General features: G+C 40.0%; 2 protein-coding genes across 11 annotated transcripts in view; one reads left to right on the forward strand and one right to left on the reverse strand.

Moving 5' to 3' along the window:
- LOC135105822 (sugar transporter SWEET1-like) overlaps window positions 1-22,611 on the reverse strand; it is a 124,299-nt gene that overhangs the window by 13,862 nt on the left and 87,826 nt on the right. For 2 of the 10 annotated variants that reach the window (XM_064014424.1, XM_064014417.1), the window contains exons 1-4: window positions 14,980-15,100; window positions 10,632-10,827; window positions 8,368-8,443; window positions 5,423-5,546 (exon numbers count right to left, since the gene is read on the reverse strand). In XM_064014424.1, coding sequence (XP_063870494.1) covers window positions 5,423-5,546; window positions 8,368-8,443; window positions 10,632-10,792 — 361 coding nt within the window. In that variant the 5' untranslated portion in view covers window positions 10,793-10,827; window positions 14,980-15,100. Of the gene's footprint in view, window positions 1-5,422; window positions 5,547-8,367; window positions 8,444-10,631; window positions 10,828-14,629; window positions 14,917-14,979; window positions 15,101-21,208; window positions 21,339-22,611 lie in introns of those variants that run through there. The other 8 variants (XM_064014419.1, XM_064014421.1, XM_064014415.1 and 5 more) reach the window with 7 other exon arrangements.
- The window catches only part of LOC135105821 (uncharacterized), a 5,259-nt gene continuing 5,101 nt past the window's right edge, over window positions 22,454-22,611 (forward strand). The window contains exon 1 of the mRNA XM_064014413.1: window positions 22,454-22,573. The gene's annotated coding sequence lies outside the window, so the exon portion shown is untranslated. The remainder of the gene's footprint in view (window positions 22,574-22,611) is intronic.

Here is a 22,611-nt window from a genome sequence, read left to right on the forward strand (position 1 = left end):
AACTGCAAGTCTTACTTCACTATTACCCACAAGTGAGCTGGTGAAAGGTGGTGGTGGACAGGCAAGTGTTTTTAATGTGAAAGGTAATGTTAGAGTGGATCTTAGACATGTAAGGAAAGACTTCTGCATTTTTAGGCTGTGTTACACAAAACTGCAGAACATAAATTCACATTGGAGGACAACTGACTTTATGTGAATAGCCTTGAGACAATTCATCATAAATAAGTTACAACTTTCCTAAATACCCAATGCCTTCTGCAAATCCAGCATATATTTTTCTACTATTTGGTGATTTTGGTGATGAGAATAAAGATTTGTAAAAATAGTCCATAGATATTCTGGTGCCTGTATTGTTACTATTTCAGAATACTATTCACTAGTCACACCCTATGTCCTCATGTAATCATTCAGATGTACCTCCACAAAAGATGATACATGGCACTTCAACGTGTCCTAGAAAAATGTGGTGAATGATTACATCCAGCTGTAAGTGTGGGTGTATTTCTAGCTACTGAAAATACCAAGGGATAAATCAAGCTCACCTGGAGCTTCCATGAGTCAACCTCTATTATGTTACAGTGTCTGTTACTTTGCTATTGTTATGACCACAATTCCCAGCCCTTTGACAAAGCTACTGCATCTGGACTAGCTTCCCTGAACATCTCCTATGTGGACTCAGTGCAGGGCTCAAATTCAAATACAGGTGTACAGGGTCCCTCGTGACCCCTGCACCCTTTTTACAACAGTTGTAATGCCAGGTCACATTAATGAGGTTGCCAGTCTGTTTTACCCACCTACAGACAAAGGAAATACTCTAACAACAATTAACACCCACAGCTGTGAAAGGATCGACAACCATGTCTAGGAAGAAATAGTCATAACATGCAATCATAAACACAAAATCTAATTTTCAATCTGTAGAACACCACCTCTCCTCTTCTAAACTTCATCTTCTTTTCCTCACTGAAACTCAGGTGTCTGAGGCAACTGACAGTAGCCCCTTTTCTGTTCCCTCCTACTTTCTCTATCCTCATTTTCGATCCAAAGCTGGATGCTGCATTTATGTGCGCAATGACTTAACCTGCTCTCATGCCCACGCTCTTGAATCTTCCGAGTTTTCCACCATCTGGCTACAACTACAGAGTCACTCTCATACTAAATTTATCTGTGCTGTATACCTCTCTCCTAACTCCTCTGACTATAAGAAATTCTTTGACTACTTAACTTCCAAAGTGGAGCACATTCTGACCCTCTTCCCTTTTGCAGAGGTCTCCATTCTTGGAGACTTCAATGTTCACCACCAGCTTTGGCTTTCCTCTCCCTTCACTGACCATCCTGGTGAACTAGCCTACAACTTTGCTATCCTCCATGACCTAGAGCAATTGGTGCAACACCCTACTCGTATTCCTGACCGTCTTGGAGATACGCCCAACATTCTTGACCTTTTCCTGACCTCTAATCCTTCTGCTTATGCTGTCACCCTTTCTTCTCCGTTGGGCTCCTCTGATCTCAATCTCATATCTTTATCTTGTCCTATCACTCCAATCCCTCCTCAGGATCTCCCTAAGCGAAGGTGCCTCTGGCATTTTGCCCCTGCTAGTTGGGGGGACCTGAGGAGGTATTTTGCTGATTTTCCTTGGAATGACTACTGCTTCCGTGTCAGAGACCCGTCTTTGTGTGCTGAGCGCATAACAGAGGTGATAGTGTCTGGCATGAGGGCATACATTCCTCACTCTTTCTCTCGTCCTAAACCTTCTAAACCTTGGTTTAACACAGCTTGTTCTCGTGCTATACATGATAGAGAGGTGGCCCACAAAAGGTACTTAAGCCTTCCATCACCAGAATCTCATGCACTTTATATTTCTGCCCGGAACCATGCCAAGTCTGTTCTCCAACTAGCCAAAAACTCCTTCATTAACAGAAAATGTCAAAACCTTTCAAGATCTAACTCCCCTCGTGATTTCTGGCATCTAGCCAAAAATATCTCCAATAACTTTGCTTCTTCTTCTTTCCCTCCTCTACTTCAACCAGATGGCACCACTGCTATCACATCTATTTCTAAAGCTGAACTCTTTGCTCAAACCTTTGCTAAAAACTCTACCTTGGACGATTCTGGGCTTGTTCCTCCCTCTCCTCCACCCTCTGACTACTTCATGCCACCTGTTAAAATTCTTCGCAATGATGTTTTCCATGCCCTCGCTGGCCTAAACCCTTGGAAGGCTTATGGACCTGATGGGGTCCCTCCTATTGTTCTCCGAAACTGTGCCTCCGTGCTTGCACCTTGCCTAGTCAAACTCTTTCAGCTCTGTCTGTCAACATCTACCTTTCCTTCTTGCTGGAAGTTTGTCTACATTCAACCTGTTCCTAAAAAGGGGTGACCGTTCTAATCCCTCAAACAACAGTCCTATTGCTTTAATTTCCTGCCTATCTAAAGTTTTTGAATCTATCCTCAACAGGAAGATTCTTAAACATCTATCACTTCACAACTTTCTATCTGATCGCCAGTATGGGTTCCATCAAGGCCGCTCTACTGGTGATCTTCTGGCTTTCCTTACTGAGTCTTGGTCATCCTCTTTTAGAGATTTTGGTGAAACTTTTGCTGTTGCCTTGGACATTTCAAAAGCTTTTGATAGAGTCTGGCACAAAGCTTTGATTTCCAAACTACCCTGTTACGGTTTCTATCCTTCTCTCTGTAACTTCATCTCAAGTTTCCTTTCTGACCGTTCTATTGCTGCTGTGGTAGACGGTCACTGTTCTTCTCCTAAATCTATTAAAAGTGGTGTTCCTCAGGGTTCTGTCCTGTCACCCACTCTCTTCTTATTATTCATTAATGATCTTCTAAACCAAACTTCTTGTCCTATCCACTCCTACGCTGGTGATACCACCCTGCACTTTTCCACATCTTTTCATAGACGTCCAACCCTTCAGGAGGTAAACATATCACGCAGGGAAGCCACAGAACGCCTGACTTCTAATCTTTCTAAAAATTTCTGATTGGGGCAGAGCAAACTTGGTATTGTTCAATGCCTCAAAAACTCAATTCCTCCATCTATCAACTTGACACAACCTTCCAGACAACTATCCCCTCTTCTTCAATGACACTCAACTGTCCCCCTCTTCTACACTGAACATCCTCGGTCTGTCCTTTACTTATAATCTGAACTGGAAACTTCACATCTCATCTCTAGCTAAAACAGCTTTTCTGAAGTTAGGTGTTCTGAGACGTCTCCGCCAGTTTTTCTCACCCCCCCAGCTGCTAACTCTGTACAAGGGCCTTATCCGTCCACGTATGGAGTATGCTTCACATGTCTGGGGGGGTTCCACTCATACTGCTCTTCTAGACAGGGTGGAATCAAAAGCTTTTCGTCTCATCAACTCCTCTCCTCTAACTGACTGTCTTCAGCCTCTCTCTCACCGACGCAATGTTGCATATCTAGCTGTCTTCTACCGCTATTGGCATGTTAACTGCTCTTCTGATCTTGCTAACTGCATGCCTCCCCTCCTTCTGCGGCCTCGCTGCACAAGACTTTCTTCTTTCTCTCACCCCTATTCTGTCCACCTCTCTAATGCAAGAGTTAACCAGTATTCTCAATCATTCATCCCTTTCTCTGGTAAACTCTGGAACTCCCTGCCTGCTTCTGTATTTCCACCTTCCTATGACTTGAATTCCTTCAAGAGGGAGGTTTCAAGACACTTATCCACCAATTTTTGACCACTGTTTTGACCCTTTTATGGGACTGGCATTTCAGTGGGCATTTTTTTTATTAGATTTTTGTTGCCCTTGGCCAGTGTCCTTCCTACATAAAAAAGAAAAAAAAAAAATAACACCTATATGGTTGAGGCATAACACCTCACTGGACAACTGTCCTCAGTAACAAATATACCCAGTGTCCAACAGCATGTTATAGCCTCAAGCCAAATAGTGTCATTTACTGGCTTCTGGATGGCAGGCTTTATTAGGACCTGAGCAGGGAGTAAAATTCACTGCACAGCTAATTACTTAAGTTCTCTGCGGCTGAACAGCATCAGCCGATAGTAGCATTTAACACAAAACAAGCTCACAAACAAGAGAAATGGGAAACAACTACAAACGAGTGCCCACAAACACACAGGAAGGTCATTCACTGCTCACTGTGCACGAGATTGGCCTGCATACAGACATGCAGCTGGGAAGTAACTTCCCTGGGTGCAGAGTGTGTTATACACAATTACCCTCTCTGGCAGACTACTATGGAGACTCCTATTCTATATAAGTAGGCTGGGGCGTATGACCAGCAATGACACACTTATCCCCTTAAGGGAACTTACCTGACTAACTCTTATCCTGCCTCAGTCTCCGTCAGATATTAGTGCTTGTCTCAATACGTCTGCTCTGTCTAAGCACTGGGTAGTGACTGACTGTGGGAAAGTGCACCACATTCCCTCTGCTGCTACAGCAAAGGGGTACAAGGAAGCAGGGGGGGGGGTGGCAACACATACATATGTACACCTGCCCACACTCTGCTCCCCAAGCTGTCTTACACAAATAAAACATTTTACTTCTGAAAATTCTAATGATCAAACTAGGGAGGCCAGATGAATATTTTACTTATTGTCAAGAGCAACTCTTCTATTAAATATCAGATGAAATTTAAATTGATAAGGGGAAGTAAGGAAATTTATGTGGCGAATATGAGCGACTGTAAACTGGATAAGGGGAAGTAAGGAAATTTATGTGGCGAATATGAGCGACTGTATGAACATTATCTTATGAGTTTCTGGCTGAGTACCTATGTGATCAGGATGTGTTTAAGGCTTGCCCCCGCCCTGTCTCTCTTCTCTCTCTCTCTCTCTCTTCCCTTCCTTCATTCTCCTTCTTCCATTCGTTCTTACATCTTCCTTTGTTTTATATTGTGTTATTTAGCTGCACACAACACTATGAACAACAAGCCAAAAATATCCGTAGTTAAGCTTAAAATACCTAACAGCTACACCTGTGCAAGTAGGACTTTACGTTGCCACTAGCCATAATATGATGCTCCTTAGTGCAATGCCACAGCAGTGCCATGATGCTTGGAAGTCAAGATGTAAATAAATTGTTCCTGTTTGTCTGAATGTCCTGCATCCAGTTTGTTTTGTCTGCCATACACCATCCTTTTCTGGTTCTTTAAATCTCCCTAGCTCTTGCTTTTCTCTCCCATCTCTTTCCTCTCCCCTTCCATCTCCTCCCAATCCTTTTCCCTCTCATGATATTATTCACCTGCAAGTAAACAGCTCAAACATTTTAGAGATTGATTGGACTACAGGAGTGATCATACAAAGAGGCAAACCTGGAGAGGCACCACAATGATTTATCTGTATGCAACCCTAACAAGGCAGCTAGCCAAGGTTATGTTACCAAAGAAAGCACCAGAACAAGAGACGCAAAAATTACAATAATTACCTGAAAGGAAGACGTAGTATTGAATGGCAGCCACCACCAGTGTTGTAACCAACATCTGCCTGCGTACCGTCCGCCAAGGCCCTGAGGCAATGCAGTACCTCACATAGGTGCAAAGGTAGATTACCTAAAACAAGAACAGGGCACTACCATCAGATTACTATACTTTCATACGCCTTTGTCCATCTATTCTTCAGGTTGTGCATAGACCATTTCTGATCACTTATAACAAAGTCTATTATAGTAAGACCAGCCTAATTTGGCGGCTAGGATAGAGTCAGGGTGTGGGCGCAGCATTGCCTCTTTTCCCAAAACAAAATCCAGGTGAGTTGCCTCCCAGGGGACATGTGGAAGGTGATTCCTATCAGGGTGAGGTCACCTGCACTGTGCTATTCCCAATTAGTTCAACACTTTATTTCTTTTATTATTTACTTTTCATTAAGCAAATGATATATTTCCTACTTACATTCTTTTAAATTATCCTAGAACTATTATTAAATATAACATACTTCCTCACGCTAAACCTGACGTAAGTTAATAAAAGCCTCACCAAAGCCTGGGTGAGGCCCTTCATGATGAGTTTAACATATTTTTTCATTAAGTAAACCACATTTCCCAGTTGTATTCCTTCAGATTACCTTCTAAATACTGTTGCACATAACATAGTTGGGCATCTTACAACAACTATATAGATTAATAAGAATGAAATTTTCATGCCCTGTTTCTTTAATGATGTATACGTATATATGTATAATGGCTTTATTTTTTGTGTGATATTATAATATTTACATGATAATTATATCTATTATTTCTCCATCTTATTTCTAATGTATTTTTGATGTATCCCAGAAGTTACTTGGCACAGTTTTATGAAAAGTGGCACAACTGTACCCACATCCTGACCCACCATAGTTGCCAAATAGTCTGGTCTTACTAGAGAATCAGTACCAAGTAAAATGACTAAATCTTAGTATAGAATTAGTACAAAGGAAAATTATTAAAAAGATGCAAGAGATGAGGAGTATTCCTTGTGAAAGGAGACTGAAGCTCTTAAATTTACATTCCTTAGTGAGGCATAAGTTAAGACCTGATAGAGATCTTTAAGTGGTATAGGGTATACAATGAAGGTGACATAAGCAAAATTCTCAAGATCTGTAATCAGGACAGGACATGAAATAGTGGGGTTCAAGCTTCATAAAAAAATTTGATTTAAAAGAGACAGTAAGGAATTGGCTCTCAAACAAAGTGATAGATGAAAGTGATCAATTCAGTGAACAGTTTACTAGTGCAGTCGTTGAGAAACTTTAAAAGATTAAACAAATTTATGGATGAAGATGGTAGGTGAAAACAGGAACTGCCATGTGTAGGCCTGATGGCTTGCAGTTTCCTTTATCTTCTTATGTTCTCAAGTTCTTATGTACACTCTTCTATCATTTTCTTTATTTCATCTTATTATATCATGCTGTATTCCCTATATCTCTTACAAAAATAATTTCCTTGTCAAATCATACCATTGCTATCAATGCTGTATATACTATTATAAAATCTCCTTTTCTTCAGTGTGTGTGTGTGTGTGTGTGTGTGTGTGAGTGTGTATACTATGCACTGAGATCAGATATGTTCTACAGCACAAACTGAGTGGTAAATAAAGCAGAGAATAAATTATGATGGAAAAAGTTTGTACATACTCATACTTTACTAAAAATGTTGCTTTCCTTTTTCTAATTTTTTTTCACCAACTTGTAGCTTCATTTTATAAGAATATCTGCAGAATGTTCAACAAAATGTAATATATAATGCATCACTGTTACCACTAAAGTTTGAAAAGAAACATTTACAAAAGGAAAAGCTTAAAAAATAATACTAATACTAATACTAATACTACTACTACTACTACTACTACTACTACTAATAATAATAATAATAATGATAATCTTCCTTAATTTATAATGGCACCAAATACAATGTGTATGCAGCTCAGGCACTGGCTGAGAGAAGCATATCCATGCAAGGCCACGTGTATTAGCATGGCGTGATTCAAGAGGAGGTTCTCAGAGAAAAATAATCATATTGGTAAACAGGTAAAGTATAAGCATGAAGGAGGATGAAAGTATGCAAAATGATAAGCAACACAGGTAGGAGATGAAGTTGTGAGAAAAACCCTCATGAGAAAAAAAAGCTTAGTTCACAAATGCAATAAACACAACACAAGGGAGAATGTTTTATCCTTGGGATGATGTAAGTAAAAACATATTGAAGTTCTACTGATGAAGTGATTTGCAGGATGAGTATAATGGGACTGTTACATTTAAGCAAGTGGAATGTTTGAATGGTGTTTACTTTGCTGGCAAAAACCAAAGTGTAGTATAAAAAAAAAAAAAGACTATGGGTGAAACTAATAAGATTAGCATATACCAGAAGCAAGAGTGAGAAATGCAAAGTTGAAATGAAAACCTACCTATTAGCTTCATGTCAGATTCCCACTACAAGGAGGGATAAATACAGAAATGTGATAACTCAATTGCAGAGCTAAGAAAAGGATGGAATTATAGTTCCCTTGTAATTAGTGAGGCTTCTCTAGAGCCTGAAACTTATTACTGGTTAGGCAACAGACTGCTGCACACTAATGGCATCAGCCAGTCTTGATTTTCTCTTATGTCACATTTTTTAAGATTCAACATGGGTAAAACTGAAAGAAGTACTTTACATATTAGCTCAGCTTTCTCAATCAATATAAATAAATATATATCATAAAAACAATAAGATAAACTTTATCAAATAGATACTTTGTAGATCCAACAAGATTATTGCCTCAAAAGAAATGAGAAGTCTGATCATCATTTATGAAAAAAAACATGATGTTAATGGAAACTGTCTCTTTACTTTAATAAATGCATATGTGACATCACACAAAAAATGAAGGTACATTATAGAAAGGGAGAAATTACCTGTAAGGTAAGTCCCACAGCATTGGTGATAGACATGGAGGCATCCCACAACAAAAGGCTGTAGGTGAGCCAGGTGCTGTGGACAGAAGGTACATTCACTGTTCACTCATCATAATACACAGCATTATCACTACTGAATCAACATGACCTAATTTCTCTAAGTGAGTAAGTATTTAGGCACAAGGATTTTTTTTTTTTTTTTATGTAGGAGGGGCAAGGGCCAAGGGAAAAAAGTCCCAATGAGATACCAGTCCCTGAACAGAGTTGAAAGTGATAGTAAAAGATACAACACAAGTGTCTTGAAACCTCCCTCTTGAAAAATTTCAAGTCATAGGAAAGTAGAAATACAGAAGCAGTCAAAGAGTTACAGAGTTTACCAGAGAAAGGGATGAATGATTGAGAGTACTGGTTAACTCTTGCATTAGAGAGGCGAACAGAATACAGGTGAGAGAAAGAAGAAAGTCTTGTGCAGCAAGCCTATGGGAGGAGAGGAGGCATGCAGTTAGCAAGATCAGAAGAGCAGTTGGCATGAAAATAGTGGTGGAAGATAGCAAGAGATGCAACATTAGAGCAATGAGAAAGAGGCTGAAGACAGTCAGTTGCAAGAAAGGAGTTGATAAGATGAAAAGCTTTTGATTCCACCCCGTCTAAAAGAATGGTATGAGTGGACCCCACCCATACATGTGAAGCATACTCAATACATGGACAGATAAGGCCCCTGTACAGAGTTAGCAGCTGGGAGGAGGGAGAGCGATAAAAACTGGCAGAGGCAGCTCAGAATGCCTAACTTCATAGAACCTGGTTTAGGTGATGAGATGAGATGAGATGAGATGAGGATGTTCAGTATAGAAAAGGGGGACATTTGAGTGTCAATGAAGAAGAGGGAGATAGTTATCTAGAAGGTTGTGTCAAGTTGGTAAACTGAGGAATTGAGTTTTTGAGGCATTGAACAATACTAAATTTGCTCTGCCCCAATCAGAAATTTTAGAAGGATCAGAAGTCAGACATTCTGTGGCTTCCCTGCATGAACTGTTTAATTCCTGAAGGGCTGGACGTTGATGAAAAGATGTGGAAAAGTGCAGGGTGGTATCATCAGCGTAGGAGTGGATAGGACAAGAAGCTTGGTGTAGATCAATTGATGAATAATAGGAAGAGAGTGGTTGACAGGACAGAACACTCAGGAACATTACTGTTAATAGATTTATGAGAAAGATGTGACCCCACTGTCCACAAGATGCATCCATGCCATGAAATATCTCTATGCGGGTAAGTATTTAGGCACAAGAATTTTTTTTATTTTTTATGTAGGAGGGGAACAGGCAAAAAAAAACAACTGAGACACCAGTCCCCAAACAGAGTTCAAAGAGATAGTAAAAAAAATTGGAGCAATAATCATTGGGGAGGAGACCTCAAAATCCTTGTCAGTTAGCCCTCAAGGGAAGGTCAACTCAAAATCAAGCCTACTCCTGTTAGAAAAGGATATCTCAAAAATACCTTTTGCTCCAAACACATGCTTTCAGGATTCATGAGACAGCTGCTACCATAAATCATAATGCAAATAATGCATAAATAAGTGCAGCAATAAATGTCACAAAATATTGAGGATAATAATACCTCTGAAATTTATTTACAATTTACAACATTCCTTTCAACACATATATTCTTAATGGAGAAGTCTAGCTTCTGAATCTCTATTACTACCATTAGCACATGAATAAAGAATGTAGAGATTATAAGAACTCGTACATTCACAACACAGCTAGGCATAATTGTGTCCTTTAATTTGCTGCCTAGATTATCAGCTACCATAAATCATTATGCAAATAATGCATAAGTGCAGCAATAAATGTCACAAAATATTGAGGATAATAATACCTCTGAAATTTATTTATAATTTACAACATTCCTTTCAACACATATATTCTTAACAGAGAAGTCTAGCTTCTGAATCTCTATCACTACCATTAGCACATGAATAAAGAATGTAAACATTATAAGAACTCGTACATTCACAACACAGCTAGGAATAATTCTGTGTCCTTTAATTTGCTGCCTAGATTATCAACAGAGAGAGAGAGAGAGAGAGAGAGAGAGAGAGAGAGAGAGAGAGAGAGAGAGAGAGAGAGAGGAGAGGAGAGGAGAGGAGAGGAGAGAGAGAGAGAGAGAGAGAGAGAGAGAGAGAGAGAGAGAGAGAGAGAGAGAGAGAGAGAGAGAGACTACTACAAAATCAGCAAGGGTTCTTGTTCCTGTACTCCATCACTCACCTGGTTGAGAACACTCCCCCAACAAAGGGGAAGCCAGAAATGTCACCAGTGGAGCCCTGCTTGATAATCTTGCGGCAAATATCAATGCCACTGAGGAACTGGATGATGGTGACAATGGTGGCTACTGTAGCTATGATATCTTTGTAGTCCTGTAGTGCCATCTTGAGGTCTAAGAAATGTAAAACACTATTCAATCCTGAAAGAGTAAAACAATCAAGAGAATCCATTTTTGCAATGATGAGTCCTATCTAAGTATACCAAACCCTTAAAATGGATAACTTCAATTTAAAAATTTAAGTTCTTGATATTCTTCTTTTAAGTCTCCTTCATTCCATTTTTATGATGGCTTACCATTTTCATGGTGGAGCACAGACCACTTCTCAGCTCTTTTACATATCAAATTAATTTATCCACAAATTAATTCCACATGCACCTGCCCAAAGAGGGGTGAATAACATTCCTCTCCCACAAGATCTCACAGTGATATTTGAAAAAAAAATATACAAGTGTCCAGCTTGACAAGTAATATTTTACAGCAAAGGTAAAGAACGTATGATCTGGAGAAACAAGTTATGCCAGATGTGACCCAAGCCACAAGGACCTCCAAGCAGGCATGAATTCAAGCCATGTGATATTATATATATTATATATATAATATATTACAGCCAATGAGTTAATATATTACTGCCAACTACAACAAGAATGCAGAAATGTATAAAACAGAATGTTAGAACAAAATAGATGAAATGACTCTGCATGACAGAAGACAACGACCCACTATTCTACTGAAGACTTCCCCCTCAGTGTGTAGCTGCTAAACACAACACAGTCTCTTGATTATGAAACAAAAGCATAAACAGTACAGTATTTGGTGGGACAAATGACATCAAAACCCTCTTGATTCTTGAACATAGTAAACTGCCAGTTTAAATATCACAATGATAAGATCTAGAAGATGTGAAATTTTTGTGAACTGTCTATGTAACCGTACTTCCCAGTGAACTGTCTACCTAACCATACATTCCTCACTCTTTTTCTTGACCTAAACCTTCCAAACCATGGTTTAACACAGCCTGTTCTTGTGCTATACATGATAGAGAGGTGGCCTTCCATCACCAGAATCTCATGTGTTTTATATTTCTGCCCAGAACCATGCCAAGTCTGTTCTCCAACTAGCCAAAAACTACTTCATTAATAGAAAGTGTCAAAATCTTTCAAGATCTAACTCCTCTCATGACTTCTGGCACCTAGCCAAAAACATCTCCAATAACTTTGCTTCTTCTTTATCTCCTCTATTACAACCAGATGGCACCATTGCTATCACATCTAGGTCTAAAGCTGAACTCTTCGCCCAAACCTTAGCTAAAAAACTCTACCTTGAATTATTCAGGGCTTGTTTCTCCCTCTCCTCCACCACCCTCTGACTACTTCATGCTATCTATTAAAATTCTTCGCTACCCTCACTCGCCTAAACCCTTGGAAGGCTTATGGATCTAATGGGGTCCCTCCTCTTGTTCTGCGAAGTTGCGTCTCCATGCTTGCACCTTGCCTAGTCAAACTCTTTCAACTCTGTCTGTCAACATCTATCTTTCCTTCCTGCTGGAAGTTTGCCTACATTCAGCCTGTTCCTAGTCCACAAACTACTGTCCTATTGCTTTAATTTCCTGTCTATGTAAAATTTTTGAATCTATCCTCAACAGGAAGATTCTTTAACATCTATCACTTCACAACCTTCTATCTGATTGCCAGTATGAGTTCCATCAAGGCCACTCTACTGGTGATCTGGCTTTCCTTACCAAGTCTTGGTCATCCTCTTTTAGAGATTTTGGTGAAACTTTTGCTGTTGCATTAGACACATCAAAAGCTTTTGATAGAGTCTGGCACAAAGATTTGATTTCCAAACTACCCTTCTACAGCTTCTATCCTTCTCTCTGTAACTTCATATCAAGTTTCCTTTCTGACCGTTCTATTGCCGCTGTGGTAGATGGTCAATGATCTAAATTTATTAACAGTGGTGTTTCTCAGGGTTCTGTCTTGTCACCCACTCTCTTCCTATTATTCATCAATGATCTTCTAAACTAAACTTCTTGTTCTATCAATTCCTATGCTGATGATACCACCCTGCACTTTTCCACATCTTTTCATAGACATCCAACAATTCAGTAAGTAAACAGTTCATGCATGGAAGCTGTAGAATGCCTGACTTCTGATCTCTCTAAAATTTCTGATTGGGGCAGAGCAAACTTGGTATTGTTCAGTGCCTCAAAAACTCAATTCCTCCATCTATCAACTCAACACAACCTTCCAGACAACTATCTCCTATTCTTCATTGACACTCAACTGTCCCCCTCTTCTAAACTGAACATCCTCAGTCTGTCCTTTACTTATAATCTAAACTGGAAACTTAACATCTCATCTCTAGCTAAAACAGCTTCTATGAAGTTAGGCATTCTGAGACATCTCCGCCTGTTTTTCTCGCCCTTCCAGCTGCTAACTCTGTACAGGGGCCTTATCTGTCAGTGTATGGAGTATGCTTCACATGTCTGGGGGGTTTCCACTCATACCACTCTTCTGGACAGGGTGGAATCAAAACCTTTTCATCTCATCAACTCCTCTCCTTTAACTGAGTGTCTTCATCCTCTTTTCATTGTTGCAATGTTGCAGCTCTTGCTATCTTCTACTGCTATTTTCATGCTAACTGCTCTTCTGATCTTGACAAGTGCATGCCTCCCCTCCTCCCACAGCCTTGCTGCACAAGACTTTCTTCTTTCTCTCATCTGTATTCTGTCCACCCCTCTAATGCAAGAGTTAACCAGTATTCTCAATTATTCGTCCCTTTTTCTGGTGAACTCTGGAAGTTCCTGCCTGCTTCTGTATTTACACCTTCCTGTGACTTGAACTCCTTTTTAAGACACTTGTACTTCAATTTTTGACTACTGCTTTGGACCCTATTCTGGGACCTGCATCTCAGTGGGCCTTTTTTTTTTTTTCAATGGATTTTTGGTCCCCTTGGCCAGTGGCCAAAAAAATAAAAAAAATAAATAAATAAATAAAAAAATAAATAAAAATGAATAAATAAATAAAATAAAATAAAATAAAATAAAATAAACAAATAAAAACTCACCCAATGCCTCAGTCTGGAATGGAATTTTTGTATTGGCAACAACAGATTCTGCAAAATGTAAATCATCTGTAATTCATGAGGAAGAGTCAGCCAGTAACTTTAGCACTATTTGCTCTTACAGGCCCTCTATGAGGGAGAGCAAAAACATCCTCTCTCTTTTTCTGCCAAATCATCCCTTCCATTCAAGGCATGAATAAGATAACACAGCACTTACATATAAAAGATAGATAGAGAGAGAGAGAGAGAGAGAGAGAGAGAGAGAGAGAGAGAGAGAGAGAGAGAGAGAGAGAGAGAGAGAGAGAGAGAGAGAGAGAGAGAGAGAGAGAGAGAGAGAGAGAGAGAGAGAGAATGTGATAATTTCAAAGAGGATTGTAAGAGCAGATAGTGCAGGAATGACTGGCAGGCCCTTCATCAAATCCAGGGGATTTACTTTTCTGGAATGTGATGCAGCAGTGACAAAAAACCTGTTCCTGGCCAATGTGGCATGTAAGTCTGAAGTAAAGGTTATATGGTGGTACACCTTTTGTTTTGTCTTAGAAAAAAAAAAAAACAGTACCCAAAGTGAGGTTAAAAAGAATATCACAAATTGGGGGATAAGTTCTTTGAAACTTCCTTCTTGAAAAAGTTCAATTCATAGGAAGATTCTTAGTATAATTGATTTAGAATTTGCCCATTTTTTTTTCTAATTATCATACTTGGAGTATGAATGGTCAAAGACCAGAAAGGCTAAGTTAAGTCAGTTAAGTAAAGTTGCACTCTCTGTTTAGGTCATTACATTAACCTAGCCAAACCGTAATAGTTTAGGTCACTTATGAAAAAAAAAAGTGATTAGAAAACAATTACTTGAAATGAGTCAACATCACCAAAAACTCACCCATCTTCCCTTATCACTAGCAGGTCTTGTATAGTATGACACACAATTAACAACCTGAGTTCTCTTTTATCTATTCCACTGCTCGTTGCCACGCTGCATGTGAGGCACCACAACACCTTGAGCTCCCAACCGATTCGCCCGCCACACCTGCGCACCCACTAATTGCAAGGGGCAGGTGAACAGTCTGTCACATCTGCTACCCCTCCCTGCCTCCCACCAGTGCTGCCTCCTCACCCGGGCCACGCCGCTATCGCCCTCCAACTCCGGGTTTAGATAACGCTACGTTTGCACTCTTCATGAGCCTCGAACAATGAATAGGACCTTACAAACACGTGTAAACGACGACCTACTTATCAATATGTGTGGGAAGAGCCTCTACTGGATATCCAAAACAAACTACGTGGTGGTGGAGGTAGTGATGTTCATTGTCACACTTCTAACGGAGTTACAAACTACTGAGGGAATGCCTCTGCATTTCTCCACAATAGCTTTCCATATACAGTTACCGATCCCAGTAAGGTATATACTCCTGAACACTTTAGGCTCTCATGAAGACTAATTAAAAAAAAAAAAAAAAGCCACAGAGATTAATCGGGCTGGGTTTCCATGAATGTTTTTTTTTTCTTTATTGAATGTGCAGAGTCCTTGTAAAAATAAATAAATAAGTTTATAAACCTTTGAAAACTACAATAATTTAAACTAGTTACTAGAGCCTATTCAGAGTATTCGAGATAAGACACCGAAGTCCTTGACAACATTGTCCTTATGTTCAATTCTTGGGTGAAAGTGATGAGATAAGGATATCCACTATAATACTACGCACAGCACCGTATAAACTCATGTAATTAGTGAATGCATAAGTAATTGATCCATATAATGTGAATTATAATCAAATTATACTTTTAGAATACTGATATATATATATATATATATATATATATATATATATATATATATATATATATATATATATATATATATATATATATATATATATATATATATATATATATATATATATATATATATTTTTTTTTTTATGTAGGAAGGATACTGGCCAAGGGCAACAAAAATCTAATAAAAAAAAATGCCCACTGAAATGCCAGTCCCTTAAAAGGGTCAAAGCAGTGGTCAAAAATTGGTGGATAAGTGTCTTGAAACCTCCCTCTTGAAGGAATTCAAGTCATAGGAAGGTGGAAATACAGAAGCAGGCAAGGAGTTCCAGAGTTTACCAGAGAAAGGGATGAATGATTGAGAATACAGGTTAACTCTTGCGTTAGAGAGGTGGACAGAATAGGGGTGAGAGAAAGAAGAAAGTCTTGTGCAGCGAGGCCGCGGAAGGAGGGGAGGCATGCAGTTAGCAAGATCAGAAGAGCAGTTGGCATGAAAATAGCGGTAGAAGACAGCTAGATATGCAACATTGCGGCGGTGAGAGAGGGGCTGAAGACAGTCAGTTAGAGGAGAGGAGTTGATGAGACGAAAAGCTTTTGATTCCACCCTGTCTAGAAGAGCAGTATGAGTGGAACCCCCCCCAGACATGTGAAGCATACTCCATACATGGACGGATAAGGCCCTTGTACAGAGTTAGCAGCTGGGGGGGTGAGAAAAACTGGCTGAGACGTCTCAGAACACCTAACTTCATAGAAGCTGTTTTAGCTAGAGATGAGATGTGAAGTTTCCAGTTCAGATTATAAGTAAAGGACAGACCGAGGATGTTCAGTGTAGAAGAGGGGGACAGTTGAGTGTCATTGAAGAAGAGGGGATAGTTGTCTGGAAGATTGTGTCGAGTTGATAGATGGAGGAATTGAGTTTTTGAGGCATTGAACAATACCAAGTTTGCTCTGCCCCAATCAGAAATTTTAGAAAGATCAGAAGTCAGGCGTTCTGTGGCTTCCCTGCGTGATATGTTTACCTCCTGAAGGGTTGGACGTCTATGAAAAAACGTGGAAAAGTGCAGGGTGGTATCATCAGCATAGGAGTGGATAGGACAAGAAGTTTGATTTAGAAGATCATTAATGAATAATAAGAAGAGAGTGGGTGACAGGACAGAACCCTGAGGAACACCACTGTTAATAGATTTAGGAGAAGAACAGTGACCGTCTACCACAGCAGCAATAGAACGGTCAGAAAGGAAACTTGAGATGAAGTTACAGAGAGAAGGATAGAAACCATAGGAGGGTAGTTTGGAAATCAAAGCTTTGTGCCAGACTCTATCAAAAGCTTTTGATATGTCCAAGGCAACAGCAAAAGTTTCACCAAAGTCTCTAAAAGAGGATGACCAAGACTCAGTAAGGAAAGCCAGAAGATCACCAGTAGAGCGGCCTTGACGGAACCCATACTGGCGATCAGATAGAAGGTTGTGAAGTGATAGATGTTTAAGAATCTTCCTGTTGAGGATAGATTAAAAAACTTTAGATAGGCAGGAAATTAAAGCAATAGGACGGTAGTTTGAGGGATTAGAGCGGTCACCCTTTTTAGGAACAGGTTGAATGTAGGCAAACTTCCAGCAATAAGGAAAGGTAGATGTTGACAGACAGAGCTGAAAGAGTTTGACTAGGCAAGGTGCAAGCACGGAGGCACAGTTTCGGAGAACAATAGGAGGGACCCCATCAGGTCCATAAGCCTTCCGAGGGTTTAGGCCAGCGAGGGCATGGAAGACATCATTACGAAGAATTTTAATACGTGGCATGAAGTAGTCAGAGGGTGGAGGAGAGGGAGGAACAAGCCCAGAATCGTCCAAGGTAGAGTTTTTAGCAAAGGTTTGAGCAAAGAGTTCAGCTTTAGAAGTAGATGTGATAGCAGTGGTGCCATCTGGTTGAAGTAGAGGAGGGAAAGAAGAAGAAGCAAAGTTATTGGAGATATTTTTGGCTAGATGCCAGAAATCACGAGGGGAGTTAGATCTTGAAAGGTTTTGACATTTTCTGTTAATGAAGGAGTTTTTGGCTAGTTGGAGAACAGACTTGGCATGGTTCCGGGCAGAAATATAAAGTGCATGAGATTCTGGTGAAGGAAGGCTTAAGTACCTTTTGTGGGCCACCTCTCTATCATGTATAGCACGAGAACAAGCTGTGTTAAACCAAGGTTTAGAAGGTTTAGGACGAGAAAAAGAGTGAGGAATGTACGCCTCCATGCCAGACACTATCACCTCTGTTATGCGCTCAGCACACAAAGACGGGTCTCTGACACGAAAGCAGCAGTCATTCCAAGGAAAATCAGCAAAATACCTCCTCAGGTCCCCCCAACTAGCAGAGGGCAAAACGCCAGAGACACCTTCGCTTAGGGGGATCCTGAGGAGGGATTGTAGTGATAGGACAAGATAAAGATATGAGATTGTGATCGGAGGAGCCCAACGGAGAAGAAAGGGTGACAGCATAAGCAGAAGGATTAGAGGTCAGGAAGAGGTCAAGAATGTTGGGCGTATCTCCAAGACGGTCAGGAATACGAGTAGGGTGTTGCACCAATTGCTCTAGGTCATGGAGGATAGCAAAGTTGTAGGCTAGTTCACCAGGATGGTCAGTGAAGGGAGAGGAAAGCCAAAGCTGGTGGTGAACACTGAAGTCTCCAAGAATGGAGATCTCTGCAAAAGGGAAGAGGGTCAGAATGTGCTCCACTTTGGAAGTTAAGTAGTCAAAGAATTTCTTATAGTCAGAGGAGTTAGGAGAGAGGTATACAGCACAAATGAATTTAGTATGAGAATGATTCTGTAGTCGTAGCCAGATGGTGGAAAACTCGGAAGATTCAAGAGCGTGGGCATGAGAGCAGGTTAAGTCATTGCGCACGTAAACGCAGCATCCAGCTTTGGATCGAAAATGAGGATAGAGAAAGTAGGAGGGAACAGAAAAGGGGCTACTGTCAGTTGCCTCAGACACCTGAGTTTCAGTGAGGAAAAGAAGATGAGGTTTAGAAGAGGAGAGGTGGTGTTCTACAGATTGAAAATTAGATCTTAGGCCGCGAATGTTGCAGAAGTTAATGAAGAAAAAGTTGAGGGGGGTGTCAAGACACTTAGGGTCGTCGACGGAAAGGCAGTCCGACCTGGGGACATTTATGGTCCCCTCCCCAGATGGGGACTCCGAGGCTGGTGTAGGAGTCGCCATGATTTTAAAATTTTTGGAGTGAAGGGTGTGTGTGTTATTAGGTGCTTGTAGTTTTGTGTCGAGGAAGAGAGTTGTCTTTAGAGGGCAGGCTGTGACTACCCCCTTGTGTTGTGAGACACAAAGGGAAACGTTCAGTGAGGTCACAGCTGGGTTTAATGATAAGTTCACAGCACCCCCTGAACAGTGCTTTAGACCTCACTGGGAGTAATTATCGTTTTGGCAGGTGTCTACTGCCTCCTCCTCTGAAATATATATATATGTTATATATATATATATATATATATATATATATATATATATATATATATATATATATATATATATATATATATATATATATATATATATATATATATATATATATATATATATATATATATATATATATATATATATATATATATATGTGTTATTCTTCACTCCGCTCAGCACAGCCACGTAGCACCCACAAACACAGGTGTTTGTGGGTGCTACGTGGGAGCGGTGCAACAATATATTCAGAACTAACCCAAATGTAAATTATAGAAAACTGAGACTTTGGGATTTAGGATAAATGTGGAAAAGACCTTGTTTAATTGCAATAACATATTGTTAAACTTAGCTTTTATGCAGTTTATGGAGTTTTATCATAGATATACACTGCTTTGCTTACACTTGATGATGTGGGTAACACACATTTGGAAAAGTCAGTAAAAGGGTAATGTAATGAAAAACCTTGATAACCAATAACTATAGAAACCAGCTTTATCCACTTACCATATAAATAAATTTAAGGACAAAAGAGTGCAATTTAACAGGTTAAATACCTATTTCCCCTTTTTCCATTATTCATTTATTTATTTTTCATACTACTCGATTTCTGTTTGCACGATGTCTGGAAGTCCCTATGCATATATCGTGGAAAAAGACACACACACACACACACACACACACACACACACACACACACACACACACACACACACACACACTCACCTATCTAAACAATGTCTAAATAATGTAAGATAATTCTAATTACATATACAAAACTTAAATTAAATCCTTAATTGAGTACGCATTTAAGATTTTCAAGCATGTTATTGTCCATTTCTGAATACTGAATTTATGACTTTGGTGAAAAGTTTTATTTTCCAACACGAATAAACCTTTGCAGGGCTGAAACAATCTCCAGCGAGAACGTGCTGGCTGCGTTGCCTCGGTGCACCAGTCACTCTCCCTATGACTCCTGTCTGGTGCCTGGCGGTGTTTATCTGATAAATATCTCACAACATATTTCGTAATAAATGGAACGTCTGTTCCATGTATACTATAAATACATAATCACTTGTGCAACACATACACAGACACACACAAAATCATCATCATCATCATTATCAACAGCAGCAGCAGCAGCAGCAGCAGCAGCAGCAGCAGCAGCAGTTATAGTAGCAGTAGCAGCATTTCCTCCCCCCTGGCGCCTCTCTCTCTCTCTCTGAAAATCAACTAACTTTTCGGAAATAGTTACGTTGATCTTGCTTTAGTTTATGTACATATATAGTAGTCACTGAAAGCTCTGAAAAAGAAAAGAAAGAAGGATGTTTTGTATTAACTCGTCTTTCAATATCCTGAGAAACTGACCAGCCGGGCGCACCCCATGCGAGGCGATACACACAAAATCCAAGCGAATAGCTGGGAGACTTAACTTTTTCCGTGATACTTGAGGTACAAGATATGATGGGAGTGGAAGTAGCCGTCGCTAAGACGGCAGAGAATTTTTGTCCACCGTTCCTGCTTTTATTTGTTTGTTTTGAGCTTTTAGCGCGTATAGTCATTACTTCCGGAGGCTCGAATGGTCATCCATTAGATCTATCTCTTCAAAGACTAGGATGGAGGGAAATGGAGATTATTTAAGTCACGGAGACGGAGAGCTGTTAATGAAAGAAAGTCTTAGTGGCAGAGAAAGGAAGAAAAGGATTAAGGAGTTTGTAAAGCGTATAAAAGAAAGGGCTGAGAAGAAAACAATAACAGATGGAATGAAGCTTCATCACAGGAGAGAGAGAGAGAGAGAGAGAGAGAGAGAGAGAGAGAGAGAGAGAGAGAGAGAGAGAGAGAGAGAGAATTAGATAGATTGGTAGATGAATGGAATAGACTCAGTAATCAGGTTGCTAGTCCCGCGTCAATAGGGAACTTGAAAATATTAGACAAATTTATGGAAAGGGATGACGGTGGAACTACTTGAGAATGTAATAAAGCAACTGCCACGTGTAGGCTTGATGGCTTCAGATGAATTCCTATTTCTTTATTTCTATGGTTCTTATGTTCTTCATATGAGGAAATGAATCGAGCAAAGATCTTGAATGGATCCACAATCAGGCACAGGAAGATAACAACAAGCATGCGTCCCAAATCACACACACACACACACACACACACACACACACACACACACAATAAACAAGACACTCTAAGCCACCACAGACCGACTATGAACAGAACAGTTACAGACCGTCACAGCTGCGGGACAGTCATGGCCATGAGACCGTCGTCACAGCTACTCTGCTACCACAACAACATCATCACTGTGTCTATAATTACTAACTAAATACGTAAAATGTTTATATGCTTTTAGTAAATTTCCTGGTAACATTCCACATCGCAGGAAGACAAGCACCTTAGAGTGAGACACTGAAGGTCACATATGTTTATGGAGTCACAAGGAAGCACGGAAGGCAGCCGGTGGTCTGATAACGATTTGACTGATTAAATGATTGATTAAAGGCGGCACAACAACTGGATAATAATGATGCATGTGAAGGAGGAGTTAAAAAGTAACGGAGACAGGAAGTGGCCACTACAGACACTACAGGCTGTTGTAGTACGCTATGTCGCGACGCAGGTGATGAAGATAATAAGGATAAAATAGTAACGATGTCGCGTTTGGTGACAATGATTGCAGTGATGAAGAGAAAAAGTAGTATCATGATGATGACAAATGTCATGTCCTGTGACAGATACACTTGTGAAGGGCTTCATGACGCCATGCCTCGGGACGCCTCAGCACTTTGTGAGGTGACGGACAAAATGGAGCAAAAACATAAGAATCATGTCCGCCTGACACGAAGTCGCCTTATCCTTTGTGCTATTTTATCGATGTTTCGCTTGTAAAAATATAAAGCTAGGAAAAAGAGAAGCTGCAGGAAGCAGCTCTCTCTCTCTCTCTCTCTCTCTCTCTCTCTCTCTCTCTCTCTCTCTCTCTCTCTCTCTCTGTGTTCGCTGATCTCAAGCAAACACACAAACAGGCTGACAAACATTACATTCTAAATAAAAATGACATGGCTTACTACGTACTTTTTCATGTTTTTTTGTATCATGTTATCTGATAAGATTATATAATGCGTCATGTTTTATGAACAGTTGTTGCCAAAGGAAGAAAGCAGGATAGGTAATAATGTAATAGATAGTGTTGCTTTACTTTTCCCCTTCAAATATAGACGCTTTGCACTGACCTTGTGTTCCCGAAGTGGGTGATGTGTAAACAATTTCCCATTTCGTTGACCCGCTGAAATGCTTGCGGTATTACCCATGGTTATAATTACGCGATGAAACGTAAGGAAGATATGATGAAAATAAGGCAGGAAGAGATTCAGCATTACAACGCAGATCTTAATTTCTTTTTTTAACTCTAAAATATTGTTATGGTTAAACGTATAACTATTTCACGAATTACTGCAACACATCGGAGCGAGTATGCAAAAAGACGAGTTGGCACCTCGTACATTTGTAACTGAAGTGCTAGATTTGTCCCTGCCAGCGCTGCCATTCACTCCGTGCTCAACAGTCGCAAGTGGTGAAGTTGTGCAGTGAGGAACAGGTAAAACGTCCTATTACTTCCTAAACTTGTTTCAGTGC

The sequence above is a fragment of the Scylla paramamosain genome, chromosome 12, assembly GCF_035594125.1.
Source record: "Scylla paramamosain isolate STU-SP2022 chromosome 12, ASM3559412v1, whole genome shotgun sequence".
In the NCBI taxonomy this organism is placed as follows: Eukaryota; Metazoa; Arthropoda; class Malacostraca; order Decapoda; family Portunidae; genus Scylla; species Scylla paramamosain.